The sequence below is a fragment of the Ascaphus truei genome, chromosome 3, assembly GCF_040206685.1.
Source record: "Ascaphus truei isolate aAscTru1 chromosome 3, aAscTru1.hap1, whole genome shotgun sequence".
Classification (NCBI taxonomy): Eukaryota; Metazoa; Chordata; class Amphibia; order Anura; family Ascaphidae; genus Ascaphus; species Ascaphus truei.
The window spans coordinates 387,776,954-387,800,717 of record NC_134485.1 but is presented as its reverse complement, the minus strand read 5'-3'; the positions used below and the strand labels follow the sequence as shown (position 1 = coordinate 387,800,717).

The 23,764-nt window shown below is 43.4% G+C and overlaps 1 protein-coding gene across 3 annotated transcripts in view; it reads left to right on the top strand.

The window, feature by feature from the left end:
• LOC142490304 (matrix metalloproteinase-18-like) overlaps positions 1-23,764 on the top strand; it is a 108,527-nt gene that overhangs the window by 30,250 nt on the left and 54,513 nt on the right. For 2 of the 3 annotated variants that reach the window (XR_012800026.1, XM_075592413.1), the window contains exons 3-5: positions 2,541-2,689; positions 9,938-10,063; positions 13,762-13,926. Coding sequence is in view for 2 of the 3 variants with exons in the window: in XM_075592413.1 (XP_075448528.1) it covers positions 2,541-2,689; positions 9,938-10,063; positions 13,762-13,926 (440 nt within the window). In the remaining variant the exon portion in view is untranslated. The remainder of the gene's footprint in view (positions 1-2,540; positions 2,690-9,937; positions 10,064-13,761; positions 13,927-23,764) is intronic. The other variant, XM_075592414.1, reaches the window with a different exon arrangement.

Sequence of the window (23,764 nt, the reverse complement as noted above, 5' to 3'; positions counted from 1 at the left end):
TGGTTCCTATTTTGCATGGCTTCTATATTGTATAATTTCTCATAGAATAGTCTAAACTCTTCTTTAATAACTTTTGCATCCTGTGACACTACCCCATCCTGCTTCCGAATTTTGCTCTGCATCTGCTTTAACTGATTGTCTAACAGTCTATCCATCTTATTACCTTTCTCATAATATTTAAGTTTAAGCCAAGTAAATTACTTTTCTATTTTTTGAGTTGCTAACAAATTGAATTTTCCTCTATCTGTAATTAGTTCCGGCACTATCTCCTTATCTGCTGATTAACTTGCTTAATTTTATAATTTCTCTTAGTTTTTCCTGGGGGAGGCTTGCTGAATGAACACTCCCCTTATGACACTTTTATGAGCTTCCCACAGTATTGCCGGCGATATATTCCCTACATTAGTTTCTGCTAAATAATTTTTAAGAGCATCCTCAATCACTAATACTGCATTACTGTTTTTTAGTAAAGACTCGTTCAATTTCCATGTTCACTTACCTTTCTGTATAGACCCCCCCCCCAAATCAATTTCTAGAGATACAGCTGAACCCCATTATAACGCAGTCCTTGGGGGTCCACCCGAACTGACCGCGTTATAACCCGGATCGCGATTTAAAAATAAAACAAAATGGCCGTTGCGGTCAGAAACTCCGCGTCCGTCGGAGGGGGATAGCTGGGATAACTCTCCCAGCTCTCCCTGAGCCTGGCATCAAAGCGACAGCCCCACAGCAGCACTTACCCATGCAGTGCAGGAGACTGTGTGCTGTGCAGGAGAGCTGGTAAATCAAGTGATAACGTGTTCAAACACGCATTATTCTGCAATAACGTCTGCTACTTCTGTATAATCCAGGTGTCCAAATGCTCCAGATTTGCCTGTGGCGGTAGGGGTAGCCAGTTCATAATAAAGGTGAAGCACAACTGGTTACCCTGAAAACTGTGGGTCCCCGGTTCCTTAGAAGCACCATACGCAGGGTACACTGTATGTATAATAAGCATAATGACTTTCAATAAACCTGGGATTTCAGGAGTGGTAGTTTAAAGGAGGATATTTGTGTGGAAATGTGTTCAAAACATGTGTACAAAGTTGGGGGGGGCAAAAATACCAGTTGTCCCCCACATTTTACCCGCAGACCGCATCTGGTCTGCAGGTAAGTGTATGCATACAGACAGTCCTGGTAATCTGAGGAGCAGCCAGGATGTCTGCATAGAGATACGAGATCAAAGATGAGAAGGGAAGTTGAAATCTGTCAGAACGTTTGGTGAGCGGGGAAGGGCGAAGGACTGGGTCTGGAGACAAAGGCTACCCGTGGGGGAGACTCTTTGTTCTCCTAGACTTGATGGAGCCTACCCAGCGGGAGGTATAGGGCTGGCAAGGGAAACCGTTGCTGGTAGGCATGGTTCCCATTGGCCAGTTCGAATTTCCCACTTGCCGGCATCCTGAGCTTACTCGATACACCCCCTCCTCTGATGCGTGCAGCTAGATGAGCCCCCAGCTCGGATTGGCTGTTGCAGTTACGATCCGTTCTCTGACTGGTCGGCAGCCCTTTCTCCATGTTGAACATAGGACTGGCCAATCAGAGAACCAGACTATCTTGAGACTTGGTCCAGTGAGGCGCTGGAGGGCTTTTAAAAAGTGCTTTGCTCTGAACAGCAAATGACTAGGCACGGAGTTGTCAGAGAAACAAAGCTTAGATGAGTGCAAGTTCTCAGATCAGTGCCAAGTTCTACATTCCATCTACAGTAAGTCGTGGTCAGTGGGGAAAGCCAGGTTTCTCTCCCCAAAAGAGAACCATGGTGTTCCTGGATATGGAGTGGACAATGTAAGCCTTCTTAAGCAGACACCCTGTACCTAGTGAGGCTAGAAACTTACCCCAGGCCCCCAGTTTAGTGTGTATTTACTGTATTTTGTGTTTCATTGTACAGGTATGTCTGCTGGTCTCACCAGAGTAAACCCATTTTATTCTACTATCTTGTCCAGCCTAATCAATTGATCCCGGAAGGTTAAAGGTGTTATAAGAACTGGTCTCCCGTGACTTTTTACAAATATTTAGATACTTAAGTCCTGGACATTGTGCAGATTACTAAACAGTGAAGCAAGCCACACATTTGTAGAACTTTACTGGAATTGTTATATTTTTAAAGGACATTTCATAGTTCCTGGTTTTTTTTAGGGGGGGGGGGGCTTGTTTGCTGAGGAAATTAAATGTAGTTCCTATAACCACTTGTGTTACATATACTGTATGGCGGTTTTGTGTACTAGGTTTTTAAGTGTCATGAATATTTTAGGGGCGGGGGGGAGTTATAAATGTCATTATGTCACAGATAAATATGTTTCTTTAATCCTCTTGCTGCAACTTGAACCTGCAACATACCACACAATACAGTTAAAAATCCATCACAGGTCCATCCTACACTGTACTGAACACCTCTGTATTACCAGAAGATTTTGTAATAAACTAGAAGAATATCAAAAATATTGTTGATGCTCACTGTTAATGCACCGCTCAAATAATATAACTATCACTTTGTTTCCTCTAAGAATTTTGAACTTCACACCTGACATGGCCCAGGCTGATGTAGAAAGATCAATCAAGAGAGCTTTACAAGTTTGGAGTGATGTGACAACCCTGAAATTCACAAGATTCTATAATGAAACGTCTGATATTGAGATGTTTTTTGCAGCGGGAGGTAATAATTGTAACTGTTTTTGATAATATGTTCAATATACAGTACATGGTGGATCAATCCAAATACTTAAGATTGGATATGAGGCTTTACATCGGGGGTTGAAGTGCTGCACAAAGTAGAGATATACTGTTCTATATGATGTGATGTGTAGAACACAAAACCCCTATTGAATAATTAAATATGCAGTAAAACCACTGCCTCCTGTTGGGGAAAATGTTAGTCCCATTAATTTGAATGGGATGCATCTTGTGCTATCATTGTGAATGTGATTTAATGAGGATAGTGAAATCTTGGAAATGCATCCTCTCTGTACCTAGTTATTATAATCAGTACCGTCGACAGGGGGGGGGGAGGCAGTTGTCCTGGAGGCTGTGGGGGCCTGGCCGTCCGGACGGCCGTTGCTGACAGTTGGACCTGACCTCTGGCCAGGCCCCAGCTGTCCCGGCACCGCTCTGTGTCTGGTTGCTGGGCCCCAGGTTTCCTCCCCCACTGCAGCAGGCACCTCTCTTCGCTGTTGGTGGGTGATAAGCCTACCGGGTTGGTAATGGGGGATGGTGGGTTAATCTCTTAATTATTATAGCGGTTATTAACCGCTAAGGTGATTAAGGGGTTAGGGGCCATTAGATTGTATTTTTGTATGTATTCTTTCTGGCAACAAAGGACATGCCCTGCAGTATGCTGATGAGGACGCCCTTCATAATGGCAGGGGTAAGTAGAATTTTTTTTAACTTTATTTCTGCTGCCTGGCTAATGTTTGATTTAATAATGGGCAAATGAGCTATTATCCATATCTGGATAATAGTTATTTTGCCAATTACTGTACTGTATGTGTTGGGGGGAGGTGTATTTATTGCAATGTCTGCCAATTATTTTTTTTGGGATACAGTATTGGTACCGCAGGCCAGCAGGGACAAGCGGGGACCACCCGAGGACCCTTGTACACCAATGGGGACAACCTGAGGACCCCAGACACCCACAGGGACCACCCGAGGACCCCCGGACACCCATAGGGACCACCGAGGGCCCCCAGACACCCATGGTGACCACCCGAGGACCCCCAGACACCCGCGGGGACCATGTTGGGTCCCCGGACACCCACAGGGACCACCTGGAGGCCCACAGACACCCGTGGTGACCACCGTTGGCCACTGGTATCAATCCTGTGTATAGAAAAATAAATTGTGGTTTAATGTAGGGGCACATGGGGTGGGTTGTGTATTGGTGTTCTGTACATATTGTAATGTTTATTGGGGGCAGAGGGGGTGAGAGAAGGGTCAAGTACCCACTTCACTCACACCCTCTGCCCTCAATAAAACTGGTATTATGCCTTAACCCTTTCATTGGCTGAGCAGCTATCCACAAAGGTAATGAAGCTGCTTTAATTACATTTTTATTAATAGTGTGCAGGAGGAGGGGATCTCCTGAGCTGAAACGCATTAATTTCAGCCTCGGGGACCCAAGTTACAGGCCCAGATATAAGGTGCCGGTATCTCCTTCATTATTTAAATCCCCCGATCACGTGACACGGCAATACTGGCACCTGATGCCCCATAACGGGGCCTGTAACTCGGGAAGCAGGGGGTCGCTAAGGCTGAAATCAAAGTGCTTCAGCTCAGGAGACCCTCTGCTCCAGCACACTATTAATAAAAATTACATTAAAGGAGCTTCATTACTGTAGCAGATAGCCGCTACGGTAACGAATGTGTTACATTTTTAATTAGGGTTTTATTACTAGTGTATTGTAGCCGGGTGTCTCCAGAGCAGACCCACTTTGATTTGAGGTCCCGGTACACCCTACTTCCCGAGATACAGGCACCGTTATGGGGTGCCCTCCTATGCATTTTAATGTCCCATGTCACGTGACATAATGTGGCCTGTACATCGGGAAGTAAGAGATCCCTGGACCTGAAATCAACACTGTCCTGCTCCGGAGACCCCTTTGCTATTACACTAGTAATAAAAAAATTGAAAAAAATTTGGGTGAGATTTGCGCAGGGAGAGGCGGCTCTCTCTGCAGCAGAAAGAACTCACCGGGTGAGCCCTTTTCAGAGGAGCAATCTTCACGTCGTCGGCTACTCTCCATTTTTGCAAATGTTGCTATCACTGGTATTCAGGGCTTTCTACATACCGTGATAGCAATGCTGTCAAAAATAGAGATTTAAAAACCACCGGAGCTTAGTGCATAGGTCCCTAAGTATTTTTAGTTTTTAAAAAAAAATTAAATGATTGACTGGGAAAAACTGTGGAACTTATTTCCAACAAACACTTATCTTGCTGCTTGAGACAGAGAGAAATGAATTTCTCCTTGGAAGACTATCTACTTATCTACTTTGTTTATCTAGAGAGGTGGCCTGTTACTGTACACAGTATGTTTTAATTACTTATTGTACACAGTATATCTATGAAATATGTTACCAGAGAAATATACAATGAGATTAGAATATCCTTTATAAAATATGTCCTCATTCCTCAGATATAAACAGGGACACACTCTAGGGGACAAGTAAACACGTTTTAGGTTTTAAGAGCTATTCTGGGAGACATTTTAACATCTACTTTTTGTTGTTGTTGTTGGAGAGTACCATTGTAGTTGGGGAGAACCATTGTTTTGGGGGGTACCATTTTTGTTGGCAGATACCATTGTTGTTGGGTAAGGAGGTGTTGAGCTGACCTGATACATTGTTTTACTACTTTAATGTATTTGGATACAGTAAACACAAAGGGGCCTATGTTAGTAAACACACAGATACCCAGCAAGCTCCCAGAAACCCCCCAAAATTACTACAATATATATACAGTATATGTCAAAAGGAGTGCTGCTTGGCGTGGCAAATTGTATAAAACAAGAAACAAAGAAGTCCAGAGCAACATCCAATGAAACAAAAATTCACAGTGAAATACCTATATATCTCTTGAAAAAGGGTAATTTAGTTAACCCTTTGGCCAAAGCGTAAAAGCCTGCAAGCCACTTTCAAGGCAAGACCAGTTCGCAGGTCCTAACACTAACTGATTAAAATCCTTATTTACCTCGATCATTAGAGGCAGGGTGGCAGGATGGTCCTGGCATTGAACCTGCCACAACCAGCTACATGAAAAGAAAACCTGCTTACTTTGTTTCTTGTATACAACAAAAAACAAAAATGTCCAAAGCTACTTCCAATGTGACAAAAATACACAGTGCAATACCTACATATCTCTTGTAAAAAGGGTCATTTAGTTTAACCCTTTGGCCAAAGCGCCTTAAGCCTGCTACCACTTACAAGGCATGACCGAAGCAGGTCCTAACACTCACCTGGGTTAAAATTCTTATTTACCTGTATAATTACAGGAAGAATTATCACATTGGATCTGTCATAACCTGGCAAATTGAAACTGACCTGCCAACTTGGAAAGTGGGGTGGGGCAAGCTTAAACCTTGGGGGGAGGGGCGACTACCCTCCCATAAGCAACTGAGACCAGCTGCACACAATTAACAAAATACACAGATTCCCAACAAGTTCTGAGAAACCCCAACCATTACCACATAATATATATATATGCATATAAGTGTCAAAAGGAGTGCTAGTGGGCGTGGCTAAAATATATACATCAAAAAAACACAAATGCACAAAGCTACTTCCAATGTGACAAAAATACACAGTGCAATACCTATATATCTCTTGTAAAAAGGGTCATTTAATTTAATTTATTGTCACAGTGGTACCTCATATAGGCATGATTTACGACTTTGACAGTCAATAGTCAGCCTCAAAAATAAACAACCATCAACAATATGAAATTTAATCAAAACAATCACCAAATAAACAACAATAAACAAGTAAACACAACAAAATTACCAGCAATCAATAAAGCAAATACCAAATGAAACCAGAATTAACCATTTAAACACCAAAGAAATCACATTATTCAAAATCAAACCACAAAAGAAATACCAGAAATAAATACAAGCAAACAACCAAAATACATTTAAAATAAATAAAAGCACTAATTATTAATTAAGCTATTAACCATTTTTAATTGGGGTGTTTAGGTACGTGTGTATATCTTTTATTATTGTGTATTTTTGGCCTTCATGCTTCTTTATTTGGGTGACCATTGACTACTATAGTGGTTTATCATGGCCATATTATATGGGTATGATGTACCACTATGCCAATCAATGGGTACAGGGTGGGTATAGTGGTCCCGGGATGGGTGGTTAGGCCTCCCGGGTTTGTAGCGAGGGAGGGTAAGTTAACCCCTTAATTACTGTAGCTGTTATTAACTGCTAAGGTGATTAAGTGGTTAGGGGTTATTAGATTATATTTTTTCTTGTATTCTTTCTGGCAACGGCCCCCAGACACCTACAGGGACCACTCAATGGCCCCTAGACACCTGTGGGGACCACCTGAGGACCCCCAGATGCCCGCGGGTACCACCTAAGGACCCCCAGACCCGCGGCCTCTGGTATCAATCACCTGGGGTTAGAGGAGTTGGGTATTAGTGTTGTGTTTTTAAGGAATATTGTGGGTAGGGGGTATTGTATGAAGGGGGTATTCGGCACTTGGTGGGTGGGTAGTGGGAGGGGTTAAGCTTAGCGGTTATTGCCTTAGCAATATTATTAGGTTATTAGGGGTTATTGCCTTAGCGGTAGCAGCTAAGTTAATGAAGTTGCCGGGTATCAGCTCCGGAGACTCCTGGCATCAATCCAATACAGGAAATATGATTTTCTTTTTCTGAGTCCCCTTTCACCGCCTTAGCGGCAGGTTCTCACCACCTTATTGACAACTTTTCCTGGCGGGAGGAATTTTAGAGGAAATCGCCATTCTAGAGCCTTGATTAGCCCCGATAACCTAGAGATAAGTGGCTTTTCTCGGCTCGTCTGGCGATTTTATTTTTGGAAATAAAATATTCAGAAAAAGCCTTTTATTGGCAACTTATCGAGGCTCACTGAATAGCAGTAGTCCTTTTTGGCGAAAAGGCCTTGATAAGTGGCTTATTGAGGCTTATATCATAGACCCCAAAGTCTCTTTTCTCTTTATCATAATGTTATCATATTCTTCATCAAGTTCAAACTGGATACATTGCTACTCATTACAACAATGTAATAATGTGTCAATAATGTATTGTATTTCTAATTTTGTTTAGTTCAAAGCTACAGTTCAAGCAATATCCTACATGTGTATTTTTTTTTAAATAAATCAGTTCTGTACTATGAGAATGTACCTGTAGCATTTCCCCCCCCCCAAATTTTTTTGTTCCTATAGCAACCATATACAAAGTCACACCCCCTTCCCTTCCTGAAGCAGCATCACCTTCTTGAGCTCTGCCCTCTCTAGCAGTGAACCAATTGAATCTAGTGCCTGCCTGGTCACATGATATTCCTCAACAGTCAAGATGTGTTTAGTGAACCCCCAGCCGAATTTCAGCAATCGATAACAGGAGAACGAATCGATCAGTAGCTTAGCTAATCACTTGTCAGTAGCTGGTATTGATGCAAATAATGTCATAAAAAGTAAACATAGCGCAAAAGAACTCCCCTCGGATAATAAAGTGATGATCAAAACAGGAATCTGGTAAGATGCAGCAGGTACTGTCAGTGTAATATATAAGGGAGAGAAAAAGAAAAATATAATGCAACACAATTTATTACAAAAAAAAAGTATAGCAAGGAGATCACGAAACTCACATGCTCCCAAAGTAAAACTGGCGATTTGACCACTCTGGGTCCTGTGGTGCTGGCGAACGTCATGCTGAATAATAGACCGACCGGCGTTCACCACAGTGTATTACTTCCGTGTTCGAGTGGCAGATGATGTCACGGAGCCTCTCCATCAATCAGGTTCCAGGGTTGATCTCCTTAAGCACTGTCTCGGCACGAATCCGGGCAGGCACATCGTAGGCACAACGCAGGATCTCTGATCACACAGAAAGCTATTCAGCAACAGCTAAGGGTGATGCAAATAATGATTTTTTTATTTTTTTATTGACAGCTTTAACTGCAGCTTAAAGTGTATTATAGTACATCCGTAATCCAGAGCAGTGTAGTGGAAATGGTTCACTTTTTGTAATATAAGATATACTGTGAGTAGTTCATTTATTTGTGTTTGAACTTATATTGTCATAATTCACATGCACTCAACCTCATTGATTTAATTTATTCTCAGTCATTTTTACCGTAATTCCAGACATTGAAATTCCAGAAAGTTGTGGTTTCGCCAGTATTGTTGCTTTAAGCCGTCTCCGATGTTTGGTGTTACCAAATACATGTGGTTGCACATTAGAAAAGAGGTGTCTAAGAGGTGATATGATAACTATATACAACTATATTCGGGGACAGTACAAGGAGCTTTCAAAAGATCTATTCATCCCAAGAGCAGTACAGAGGACTCGAGTCATCCCTTAAGGTTGGAGAAAAGGAGATTTCACCAGCAACAAAGGAAAGGGTTCTTTACTATAAGGGCAATTAAAATGTGGAATGTATTACCCATGGAGGCTGTTATAGCAGATACAATAGATTTGTTAAAAAAAAAAAGGTTGGACATCTTTTTAGAAGGGGTTTGGTATACAAGGATATACCAAATAAATAAACATGGGAAGGATGTTGATCCAGGGAGTAATCCGATTGCCAATTCTTGGAGTCAGGAAGGAATGTATTTTTCCCCTTATGAGATATCATTGGATGATATGACACTGGGGTTTTTTGTTTGCTTTCCTCTGGATCAAAAAGTAAGTATAGCTATAGGATAAGGTATCTGTTGCCTAAATTTAGCATAGGTTGAACTTGATGGACGCATGTCTTTTTTCAACCTCATCTACTACAGGTGTGCCGACGAGGATTCTAAAACTTGCCTTGGAAAAATCTGCGGCAATCACCAACAAGACCCAGGTACATGCTGGGTACATGCTGCAACATTTCAGTGACATTTCTGCAGACAGACTAATGGCCCACCGGATTAACACAGAGGGGGTCCTAAATGGGACTGCCAGGAGCCCCTACTGTGTTAACCCGATGGGCCATTAGTCTTTCTGCAGAAATGTCACTGAAATGTTGCAGCATGTGCATGGGTCTTGTTGGTGATAGCCCCAGATTATCCAAGGCAAGTTTTAGAATACTCGTCGGTGCACCTGTATGTAACTATGTAACAAATCTACATGCATAATTAGGTATTACATTTCTCTCCCAAGATTAGCATCTTGTTTTATTTCTAAGATTTGGGTGGTGATTATTATTATTATTTTTAAGATATGTGTATTGTATTTTTTAAGATCACGGAGATAATAACCCTTTTGATGGACCTCATGGAATTTTGGCTCATGCCTTTCAGCCTGGCAATGGTATTGGAGGAGATGCCCATTTTGATGAAGATGAAACCTGGACAAATAGCCAAAGGAGTAAGTTACAATTCTGGTTCTTCTACCACTTGTAGCTACAGTATATTCAAATGTCTCATGAATAACTTATAAAAGCAATTTCAAATACAGATCCCTTTAGCATCCCTCTTTACACTATATGTTGCTGTGCATCTTCTTGCTCATATTACAACAAGATTAAATCTATTATAATATAGTACTCAGTTATAAATTAACTTTCTGTCTAGATTTTTAACATAATCACATACTAAAGATGTTCATATTGTATTATAGATACTTTTTTATGTGAATATTTTAGTTTTTCTTCTATTCCCATTTTCTTCACAATTTTCCTATTTTACTGCTTATAACACATGGCGTTTCTTTTAATTCTGTTAATCCAATTTAAGAATTGTATTGTATGGGGGTTATGCACTAAGCAGTGATGAGTGCTTTTAAGTGAGATAACTGCCTTTATAGCGTGATACTGCCTGCTGTGAGATTTACAAAGCAGTGATAACAGTGCAGTATCGTGCTATAATGGCTACTTAAAAGCACTTATCACTGCTTTGTGAATCTCACAGAAGGCAGTATCACGCTATAATGGCATTTATCTCACTTAAAAGCACTTATCACTGCTTAGTGCATAATCCCCTATGTCTTTATTTATATAGCAACAGAAAAGGTGATCCAGGGCTCCACGGATTCTGTTTTAAACACAGCTTTTAGACAGAGGCTGGGATGAGATGCAAAGCCATTAAACCCACTCACAGACATGTTTCTTTCAACCTTGATGGGTATCATCTGTGTGAGGTTGGTTGTAATAGCTAAACTGGTTTGAGACTATAGACTAGGTAATCACCACAATTATTAAGGTTATGGTGGGTAAAAAAAGTGACAAAAACCCCATTACCTTAATAATTGTGGTGATTACCTAGTCTATAGTCTCAAACCAGTTTAGCCATTACAACCAACCTCACACTGATGATGCCCATCAAGGTTGAAACATGTCTGTGAGTGGGTTTAATGGCTTTGCATCTAATCCCAGCCTCTGTCTAAAAGCTGTGTTTAAAACAGCATGCATTGGCTTGAGGATTTGCTTGTGTAATACGAGCTTGAGACAAAAGGTGGCACTGAGTGCTCATTTGCATGTCATTTCCCAGAATCCCTTGCTGCAGTGGAAGCACTGTATGCTGGGCGATAATGGGGAAAGACAGGGTTGCAGACCTGTCTAAGACATGCAAATGAGCATACAGTAATATTTACAGTTGCTTTATGCTTTACTGTGGAGGGTTTTTGTCACTTTTTTTACCCACCATAACCTTAATAATTGTGGTGATATATATATATATATATAGTGCAGAATAAATGAGTAAGTATATATATATACTTACTCATTTATTCTCACTATATATATATATATAGTGATATATATATAGTGATATATATATATATATATATATATATATATATATATATATATATATATATATATATATATATATATATATATATATATATATATATATACATATATATATATATGTATATATAGATATAGTGCAGAATAAATTAGTTCTTCCGTATTAGGTGATACCTTTTTTATTGGACTAACAATTTATGTCATAGGACAAGCTATTATAACAGGTATGGATACACTCACGGAACAAATATCAGGCTTAGTGGAGAATATCCTCAAACCTTTAGTCAGAAGCACCAACAGCTTCATACAAGATACAAGATACCACAGATTTTCTCAATAATCTTAACAACATCAACCAACTACCATAAAACACACTGCTAGTTACCATGGATGTAGAATCCCTTTACAGCAACATCCCCCACAAGGATGGTATTGAGGCATGCCTGCATTTCCTTACAACATCTCCCCTGGATCAGAAATACAGCGCTGATGTAATTACCAAACTGATAGAATACATCCTCACACACAACTACTTCAGCTTCAACAAGGAAATGTACCTACAACTAATGGGGACTGCAATGGGTACCAAGATGGCACCGCAATATGCCAATCTTTTCAAGGAAAATCTTGAACAAAGATTCCTAACTACATGCCTCCACAAACCCTACAAATATTACAGATACATTGATGACCTGTTTATAATATGGACAGAGGATGAAGAAAACCTAAAACAATTCCACGAGTCCCTGAACTCATTCCATCCATCAATTAAACTCAAAATTGATTATTCGGCAAACCTAATAAACTTTCTAGATACTACAGTAACACTGAAAGATGGCAAACTACACACATCTGTATACAAGAAACCAACTGACAGATGCAGTTACCTCCACAACTCCAGCTTCCATCCCACTCATACCAAACAAGGTATCATACACAGCCAGGCTATAAGATACCACCGCATATGCTCTGACACTGAAGACAGAAACAGGCATCTCACACCCCTGACCGAATCGTTCAGACAGAAGGGATACAAACCAAAGACCATTGCCAAAACTATTACATCTGCACTAAAAGCCCCACGAGAACACCTGCTACAATACAGACAGAAAGAACCTACCACACGCATACCACTAGTGACCACATACAACCCTACCCTTGAGGGTATACGAAAAATACTCAAAGATCTGCAACCCATGCTGACAGAGGATGCGACATTAAAAGAAATCTTTCCCAAACCTCCCATTCTTGCATTCCGGCAACCACCAAACCTCAAACAGAAATTAGTCAGCAGAAAACGTCACAACGATTTTAAAGACATGGATAATGGCACAAAACCGTGCAGCAACAAACGCTGCAAACTCTGCAAACACATTTGCCAAGATCCCACAGCCAGTCACAACCATAGAACATTCAATGTTAAAGGATCATACAGCTGCACATCCAGAAATATAGTGTATATGATTCAGTGCAACAAATGTGACCAAGGCTGCTACATTGGGGAAACCAGCCAAAAACTACAAGGAAGAATGAATATGCACAGACACTCTATACTCCATCACGAAGAAGGAAGATACTGCTCACCTGTGGGACATCACTTCTCACAACCATATCATTCCATAAATGATTTAAAAATCAAGATCCTCAATGGAATGTTTAAAAGCACCCAAGAACGGAAAACATTTGAACTCAGAATGATAAGACTCTTTGACACCAAAACCAAAGGACTTAATGTGGACATGGGTTTTCTCACACCCTATCAAAATTGTTTGTAATTATCCTGCTTGCCTCAATTCTTATCCACACTTTCTGCCCCCCCCCCCCCCCCCCCCAGCATCCCTTCCCCTCCCCACCTTTCTTTGACACTGTCCCCTGGCTTCAAACACTTAACACCCTACCTTATCTACAGTAAATATCTGGGTTTTTTCCCCCCTCTCTCTACACTGTATTAGCCATTGAATCCTTTGTATATCAGTATTGCTTGACCTGAAGAAGAGAGGAGAACTCTCGATAGCTTGTCCTATGACATAAATTGTTAGTCCAATAAAAAAGGTATCACCTAATACTGAAGAACTCATTTATTCTGCACTATCACGGCTATTTTCTGCTATATATATATATATATATATATATATATATATATATATATATATCCCTTACCTTTCTCCCAAATATTCTTGATACAATCACAGTACCTGTCACTATACAGTATAAGGCTATAGGAGAAAAAAATCTAGCAATAAGCTTTTGGGTCTTATAGGATTAATTGATTTAAAACAATGATCTGTTCTATTCATACTTGTGTGTTTCCTCTTAGCTTACAATTTGTTTCTTGTGGCTGCTCATGAGTTTGGACATTCCCTGGGGCTTTCTCATTCCAAGGACCCTGGCGCCTTGATGTATCCAACTTATTCAAGAAGCACTGACCCCAATCAATTTCACCTTCCTCAAGATGATATAAATGCCATACAGTATCTTTATGGTAAGCATCTTACTTCAAAAAAGACATAGGGTCCTATTCTAGTAGCCGTCATAAATCATCCCCCTGGGCATGTTACACCGCCATTTTTTTTCAGTGTATTTATCACGGTATTTAGAAAGCCTTAATGAAGGCTTCTAGAATAGGCCACTTTCCCCAACCCAAAGCTAACGAGGGTCGGCGATGTAATATACGCCTCTCTCAAAAGGTCACACCCATGGATCTGCAGCGATCTGGCCCAGCTGCATAGAGAGCTGCACAGAGAGAGCCGCCTCTTCCTGTGCATATCTAACCAGCGATCGCAGGGTTTTAATAAAAAATGTATTACTAGTGTATGTGAGCAGGGGGTCTCTAGAGCAGAACTGCTTTGATTTCAGGCCCTAGATTCAGGCCCCGTAATGGGGTGCCGGTATCTCCTATGCATTTAAATGTCCCGCGTCACGTGATCAGGACATTAAATGCATAGGAGATACCGGCAACCCATAACGGGCCTATATCTTGGGAAGCAGGGTGTCCCCGGACCTGAAATCAAGGCGGTTCTGCTCCGGAGAACCCTTGCTCATGTACACTAGTAATACATTTTTTATTAAAACAGCTTTATTACCTTAGCGTCTAGCCGCTAAGGCAGTGAGGGCTGAGGGGTGGATGAAGGGGGCAGTAGCCCCAGGGTGGGTGGTTAGGCCTGCCAGGAAGGTTGCAGGATGAGTTAACCCCTTCACTACCATAGCGGTGGGAACCGCTATGTAATGAATGGGTTAACCAGTACCGCTACCCCCTGGAAGGGCTAAACACCCACCCTTGTGGCTACTACCCCCTTCACCTAATCCATCTACCCCCAATAAACAAAAATAAACACAACAACCCTACTATCCACCACTGGGCAAAATGACTATTATCCAGATATGGATAATAGCTCATTTGCCCATTCAAAATCAAACAACCAGCCAGCATAAATAAAGTAAATAAAACTTCTACTTACCCCTGCCATGATGAAGGGCATCCTTGTCACCATACTCCAGGTCCATGTCCTCCGTTGGTAGCAAGAGTACAAGAAAAAATACAATCTAATAGCCGCTAACCCCTTAACAATGGTCCCTAATCCCTTAACAACCTTAGTGGTTAATAACCACTATAGTAATTAAGGGGATACTCCTCTCCCCTGCTACCCATCCTGGAGGCCTAACCACCCACCCCGGGACCACTATACCCACCCTCTACCCATTGACTGGCACTGTGGTACATCATCCCCATATAATTTAGGCATGATGTCACTACATCAGTCAATGGGCAACCTAAGACAAATCATTAAGGCCAAAAATACACAAGAATAAAAGAATAACACAAGCACCTAAACACCCCAACAATGAAAGAACTAAAAAGCTGAATAGTATGAATAGCTGAATCAATAAAATGTTACCAAAACAGCAAAATAATTTAAATTATGTTATTCCAAAACACATAAAAATAGAATAGTGAAAGGCAATGCATTTTTTGCAAATTCTTGTTTTGAATTGATTGCTATTTTTTCTATTTCTGTTTATTGTTATGATTAAATTATTTGGATTTTAGATGGCTTGTTTTTAGTACATTTTGGGTTGGTTAGCAGTTTAAATTAATTAATTATTTTGTTGGCTAGTAGTTTTATTTATTTAATTGATTTGTTGGCCAGTGCTTTTATTGATTTAATTGATTTGTTGGCTAGTGCTTTTATTTCTTGAATTGGTTGGATAGGTGTTTATTTAATTGTATTCTTATGTTTTGGAATAACATAATTTGAATTATTTTGCTGTTTTAGTAATAGATAAATGTTATTGATGTGTACTATTTGGCTTTTGAGTTGTTTATTGGTGTGTTTAGGTGCTTGTGTATATCTTTGATTATTAAAGCTATACTGTAGTGGCTTACCATGCCCATATTATATGGGCATGGTGTACCACTGTGCCAATCAATGGGTAGAGGGTGAGTATAGTGGGCTTGGGTTGGGTGGCTGGGCTTTCTGGGTGGGTAGCAGGGGAGGGGGGTTAACCCCTTTATTACTATAGCGGTTATTAACCGCTAAGGTTGTTAAGGGATTAGGGACCATTAGATTGTATTTTGTACTCTTACTGCCAATGGAGGACATTGATCTGGAGTATGGTGATGAGAATGCCCTTCATCATGGCAGGGGTAAGTAGAAATTTTATTTACTTTATTTATGCTGGCAGGCCAATGTTTGATTTTGAATAGGCAAATTAGTTATTATCCATATGTGGATAATAGTTATTTTGCCCCTTACTTTACTGTATGTGTTGGGGGTCGAGGATGTGGGTAGTAGGGTTTTTGTGTTTTTAAATGTTTATTGTGGGCAACGAGGATGGGTGAAGGTTGTATTTGGCCCTTGGTGGTTGTTTATACCTACTGGGTGGGTAACGGAAGGGTTATCTCCACCCGCAACCCCTTAGCAAGACCTAAACAGGCACAAGGGCCAAATACCACCTTAACTCACCCCCACTACCCACAATAAACATGGCACCGGTAGGTAACACTTTCATTGCCTTAGCGGTTAGCAGCCAAGGTAATGAAGTTGCCTGTAAATGCATTTTTTATGCATCTAATTCATGCCAGGGGCCTCCGGCGCTAGTATTAATGTGAATCAGCTCCAGAGATACCTGGCATCAATCCGATGCAGAACAAATTTTTTTTTTTTTACTAAGTCCCTCTCTCACCGCCGCCTCTGAAGCTTCTCACTAGCTTCAAACCAACTTTTTCTGGCGTGAGGAATTTGGGTGGAAATCGCCATTCTAGAGCCACGATTAGCCTTGAGCTAATTGAGGATACTAGAATTGCACAAATTTCAAAACTGCCGATAAGGGGCTTATCGACGCTCATCTGGCAATGTGTTTTTCACGAGAGCCAAAAATGCATTCGCTGCCCACTTATCAAGGCTTTCTGAATCGCTGTAGGCATTTTTGCCCTATAACAGCTAAAAAGTCTCTAAGTGGGTTATGACGGCTACTAGAAAAGGCCCCATATATTCCAATCGAAAGTCCTTGTCTGATTTTACGAATAATGGGATAAGGCTTCTGAAAAGTCGTACAGTACATAGAAATTGATTGCACACAACAGCCGCTTGGCATGTAAAAATCATATGCAGCTTAATAATAATAATAACTTTATTTCTTATAGTACTTTTCTCCTAAAAGGATTTAAAGAGTTTCACAATTACAATCTAGCTTGTGGTATGCAGCACTCTGCATAGATTTTTAAAGGCACAATTTACAATCAATAAATCAATGTTTTGGTGCCCGAGGCGCAGGGAGGTAAAGTGATCTAGATCAGGGGTTTTCAACTCCAGTCCTCAAAACTGGCCAACAAGTTAGGTCTTAAGGATAACCCAACTTCAGTACAGGTGGCTCAATCAGTGGCTCCGTCAAAGACTGAGCTACTGATTGAGCCATCTGTGCTGAAGCAGTGATAGCCTTAAATTCTGACCTGTTGGGGGGTCTTGAGAACTGGAGGTGAGAACTCCTGATCTAGAAAATGTAAGTGTGCTGCACCTCAGTATTGAGTGGCCAGGGCAGAGGCTTAGCTAGATATGCACAGGCCCCCGAGCAACATTTTTTTCAGGACCCCATTATGAGTAAACATATTCTGAGGATTCAAGAGTTTCCTTCAGGTTCCTCACGCGTGTTGGCTTGTGAGCCTTCCCGTCTACACCTCTCACTCTCCTCGTGTATTTCTCTACCCCATCTCACATCCCCACCCTCACTACCTCCTTTGCCTCTCACACTCCCACCCTCTGCTATTACTCAGTATATGTGAGGAATCAGGGATCGCGGCGCCCGCGCCCTGGTTCCTCTGCTGATATATTCCCTCCTGCTGCCGTGGCGCGCAACTCTCGCCAGCGCCACTCACCTCCGTCGGTGCTGGGGGTTCCCCGTCGTCCTCGGCGTCCTCGGTTTCCAGCAGTACCTCACGCGGCCGCCATGTTGCTCGGGCGCGCGCCTGAACAGCGCGCGCCGGGCGAAGTTAATTTATTCACTGCTCTGGCAGTGAAGACCCGCCCCCAATACAGAAATATGATCTCCTGTCAAGACAAGAGTCCTCACCTGCCTGCCAATCAAGGGAACCTATCCAGGATGGCTCCACGCAGTCCTCCAGGTCTGCCTTCACTTCTGATTGGTCAGCCACACTTTATAATGCCAGTCCTTCCTATCATTCATTGCTCGACATAGTTTTCACTTGGATTACTACTCTGGCGTTTTCTCTCTCATTCACTCAGGTTACGACTTGGCTTGGCGGACGTCTCTCTCTGGCTCTAGACCCCTGCTTGGACAAACGACCTTCCAGTATTCTCCAATCCCAGACCTTGGCTAACGGCAACGACAACGGCATTTCTACACCGGTACCGGCAAGTATTGCTAGCGAAATACACCTGGCCTGGCAACGCCAAAATCACCACACTCCGGACACGCTCCCTTTGCTGCGGGTGCGTGCTTCTATACGTTCCTCACCTCAGTGAAAGGAACGGGTCTGGTCTGCGGGCAGCACCGGCGTAACATTATGTCGAGCCCACAAGACGCAGACCAGACTGTGGACTCTATGATGATGGCCATGTACCAACAAATACAGGCCTTAACGGATCAAGTGGCTCTCCTCTCCCAACAGGTATCGGACCGCCCTTTACAGGCTCCGCCTGCGGCTGCACCCCCGGCGCAGCCTGACTTATCTTCCACTTCATTTTCAGTTCCGAAGATTCCGGCTCCAAGGCCCTACGCAGGGGATCCACACACCTGTCGTGGCTTTCTCAACCAGTGCGAGATCCAGTTCGAGATGGCTCCCCAGCTGTATGCTACTGGCCGGAAAAAGGTAGCCTACGTATATAGTCTGCTCACAGGTAATGCACTGGCATGGGCTTCTCAGATCTGGGAACTACGCCCTGATATTACCCGCGATTACGCGGCCTTCAGACGGGACTTTCGACAGGTTTTTGATATCCCCGCACGTCAAGAGACTGCTTCTGATACCCTGCTAGAGCTTACACAGGGACGTCGGCCTGTGGGTCAATACGCCTTGGAATTCAGAACCGTAGCAGCTGAGACTCATTGGGGTCAGGAGGCTTTAGTCGCCGCCTTCTGGAAAGGTCTATCGGAGTCTCTGAAGGATGAACTTGCTTCCCACACCAGGCCAGTGTTACTGGAGGATCTCATCACCCTGGCTACTCGTATGGATCAGCGCCTTCAGGTACGCCGCGCTCAGCGTCAGCTTCCCCGGGCTACGCCTTTCCGTACTTCCTTTTCCAGGTTCTCTACTAACCAGAGACCCGTCGTATCCCCGTTACCGGCGCTGGAGGCTCCAGAGCCGATGCAACTTGGAGTTCAGCAACCTCGGGTACCGTCACGACAACTTCGCTCTACTGGGGAATCGTGCCATCATTGCGGAGCTTCTGAGCAGCGTACCCGTAACCATCCTCCATCTCCGGGAAACGACTAAGCCCAGTGAGAACGAAGGGGCGCTCTCTGGGTACTGAATCTCCTTGTTCCCCTCCAAGAAGGGAACTTCCCAAAAGATTGACTATTCCCGTTTTCCTTTCAGGACCGACTTTCCGCACCTCCACTGCTGCATTTATCGATTCCGGCGCAGGAGGGAATTTCATAGATCAAACCTTTTCTGAGCAAAATCAAATTCCGCTTTCCAGGAAGGAATCTCCCGTTGCCTTGGTCGGGATTGATAATCGACCTCTCACCCCGGCTTATATCTCCTTAGAGACCGGACCTATCACCCTTTCTACTCATTCTCACAAAGAGACTCTGGGTTTTGATGTTATTCATGCCCCAGGAACACCTATCACGTTTGGCTTGCCCTGGTTACAGAAGCATAATCCACTCATCGATTGGGTGTCTCCTAACCCTATTAACTGGAGGTCAAGGTCAGAGAAACATTTTCCCTCTATCAAGCAACCATCCTTTCTATTAGCCAATACATCAAGTTCTCTGAGGGAGTTGCCTTCTCCATACGCCGAATTCTTGGACGTTTTCAGCAAGGCTCAGTCTGAACTTCTACCTCCTCATCGTTCCTACGATTGTCCGATTGATCTGATACCTGGTTATACCTTGCCGAAAGCCAAATCTTATCCTCTCTCGTTGCCCGAGACCAAAGCTATGGACGAATATATTCGTGAGAATTTTAAGCGGGGTTTCATACGTCATTCCAATTCTCCTGCGGGGGCTGGATTCTTCTTTGTCAAAAAGAAAGATGGTACCCTCAGACCATGTATTGATTACCGGGGTCTGAACCATATCACGGTGAAGAATCGTTATCCACTCCCACTCATCTCCGAACTCTTTGATAGACTTCAGGGGGCCAATCTCTTTACTAAACTGGATCTCCGTGGGGCATACAACCTCATCCGCATCCGGGAGGGCGATGAATGGAAGACTGCCTTCAACACCCGTAGCGGACACTACGAATATCTAGTGATGCCCTTCGGGTTATGCAACGCACCGGCAGTTTTTCAGGACTTCATCAATGACATCTTTCGAGACGTTCTTAATATATTTGTCATTGTATACCTGGATGACATCCTTATTTTTTCTCAAAACTTACAGGATCATATCATCCATACGAAGTTTGTGCTTTCACGCCTCCGCGAGAACCGGTTGTTTGCTAAAATGGAGAAATGCATTTTTCATCAGTCTACCACTTCTTTTCTCGGATACATCATCTCCAACAAAGGTTTGGCCATGGACCCAGAGAAGCTAAAGGCCGTCGTGGATTGGCCACAACCCAATTCCCTCAAATCTGTTCAACGGTTTTTGGGTTTTTCTAATTATTACCGGAAGTTTATCCGCAACTTTTCCACCATTGTCGCTCCTATCACGGCACTGACCAAAAAAGGTGCAGACCCTTCATCTTGGTCTCCAGAAGCTGTCACGGCATTCGAGACACTGAAACAAACTTTTGTCTCTGCTCCCATCCTTCGACACCCTAACACGAATTTCCCCTTCACCTTAGAGGTTGACGCTTCGGACTGTGGGGCTGGGGCGGTTCTGTCGCAGAAATTTTCTTCCCAGGATAAACTTCATCCTTGCGGGTTTTTCTCCAAAAGATTTTCATCGGCAGAAAGGAATTATGACGTGGGCAATAGGGAACTTTTGGCCGTCAAAATGGCTCTTCAAGAATGGAGACATCTTCTGGAGGGGTCAAAAGAGCCATTCACCATCCTTACGGACCATAAGAACTTATTATACATTGAGAATGCTCGTCGCTTAGGTCCTCGCCAAGCTCGCTGGTCGTTATTTTTCTCTAGATTCAATTTTGTTCTCTCATACATTCCCGGCACTAAGAACGTCAAGGCGGATGCTCTCTCCCGGCAATACTCTTCTGAAGAGAGATCAGAGAAAACTACTGAGTTCATCCTCCCTAAAAAAAGAATCTTAGCAGCTGTGGCATTCAAGAATCTGGAGAGGATCATCAAATCTCAAGAGTACCTCCCGTCCGGTCTGGTGGTTCCTAAAGACTCTTTGTATGTGGAACCCAAATTTATCCCTGAAATACTGGACTGGGGACACGCCGTCCGTTCGGCAGGGCATCCTGGATTCAAGAAAACCTTGGACCTCATCCGTCGTACCTTTTGGTGGCCCAATATGGCTAAAACCATTCTGGAATTTACACGGTCCTGTCCGGTATGTGCGCGTAACAAGATTCCTCGTCAGAAACCTCAGGGTCTTCTCTTACCTTTACCTATTCCGGAGCGTCCCTGGTCCCACATTTCGATGGATTTTATTGTGGAGTTGCCTAGGTCGAATGGCATGAATACCATTCTTGTGGTAGTAGATCGGTTTTCCAAGATGGCACACTTTATCCCTCTCAAAGGATTACCCTCCTCACCCGCCCTTGCGGATATTTTTGCCAAAGAGATTTTCCGGATCCATGGGATTCCTACATCCATCGTGTCCGATCGAGGTTCCCAGTTCGTCTCCAAGTTCTGGAGAAATTTCACCAAGAGACTAGGTATCTCGTCTTCCTTTTCTTCGGGATATCACCCTCAATCCAACGGACAGACCGAGAGGGTTAATCAATCCCTCGAGAAATACTTAAGGTGCTTCGTCTCTAATTCTCAGGATGACTGGGCAGAATTACTTATCTGGGCTGAGTACGCATTCAATTCTTCCAGGAATGAGTCCACCCACGAGACTCCCTTCTTTATCAACTACGGATTCCATCCGGCTCGCCTACCTATTACTAAAGAATCCTCTGGGGTACCAGCCGTGGACGAACATATTGCTCTCTTACAAGACTCTTGGTCCAGAATACAATCTGCATTACAAAAAGCATCCTTGACATCTAAAAATCAGGCTGATCGTCACCGTCGTCCGGCACCCGAATACAAACCCGGGGACAAGGTTTGGCTATCTTCCAAGAACATCCGTCTCAAAACGCCTTCCCTCAAATTGGCTCCTAGGTTCCTGGGTCCCTTTTCCATTTTGGAGCAGGTTAATCCGGTTTCTTTTCGACTCCAACTTCCTCAAAGCATGAGAATTCCGAATGTCTTTCACACCTCACTTCTCAAACCTTTTATCTCCAGTAGCCTCTTTCCGGATCACACTTCGAAACCAGATCCTGTGATGGTACAGGGTAACGAAGAATATGAAATACAGGCTCTACTGGATTCCCGTCTTTCAAGAGGTAAAGTCCACTTCTTGGTCCACTGGAGAGGTTTTGGACCCGAAGAGAGGTCATGGGTACCCCTGAAAGATATTCATGCGCCAGGACTCCTCAAACGCTTTCGTAAGAAGTTTCCATCAAAACCATGGAGGGATCGTCCTGAGGTCGATCCTGAAGAGGGGGGTACTGTGAGGAATCAGGGATCGCGGCGCCTGCGCCCTGGTTCCTCTGCTGATATATTCCCTCCTGCTGCCGTGGCGCGCAACTCTCGCCAGCGCCACTCACCTCCGTCGGTGCTGGGGGTTCCCCGTCGTCCTCGGCGTCCTCGGTTTCCAGCAGTACCTCACGCGGCCGCCATGTTGCTCGGGCGCGCGCCTGAACAGCGCGCGCCGGGCGAAGTTAATTTATTCACTGCTCTGGCAGTGAAGACCCGCCCCCAATACAGAAATATGATCTCCTGTCAAGACAAGAGTCCTCACCTGCCTGCCAATCAAGGGAACCTATCCAGGATGGCTCCACGCAGTCCTCCAGGTCTGCCTTCACTTCTGATTGGTCAGCCACACTTTATAATGCCAGTCCTTCCTATCATTCATTGCTCGACATAGTTTTCACTTGGATTACTACTCTGGCGTTTTCTCTCTCATTCACTCAGGTTACGACTTGGCTTGGCGGACGTCTCTCTCTGGCTCTAGACCCCTGCTTGGACAAACGACCTTCCAGTATTCTCCAATCCCAGACCTTGGCTAACGGCAACGACAACGGCATTTCTACACCGGTACCGGCAAGTATTGCTAGCGAAATACACCTGGCCTGGCAACGCCAAAATCACCACACTCCGGACACGCTCCCTTTGCTGCGGGTGCGTGCTTCTATACGTTCCTCACCTCAGTGAAAGGAACGGGTCTGGTCTGCGGGCAGCACCGGCGTAACAGTATACCCCCCTTCACACTCAATCCAGCTCCCTCATTCCCCTCTTCACAATCATTTCTTCCCTCCTCCCCGGCCACATACGCATACAATTCCCCCCCTACAATAAAGTCCCCCCCACCCACAATACACAAGTTACAATAACTATCTACACACTCACTCTGATAACCACCCACACACACACTACAATAAACCCCCACACTAAAAATAACCCCCACACAAGCACACTGCAATAGACCCTTGAGGGTTAGGTGTGGGGGGATTTTAC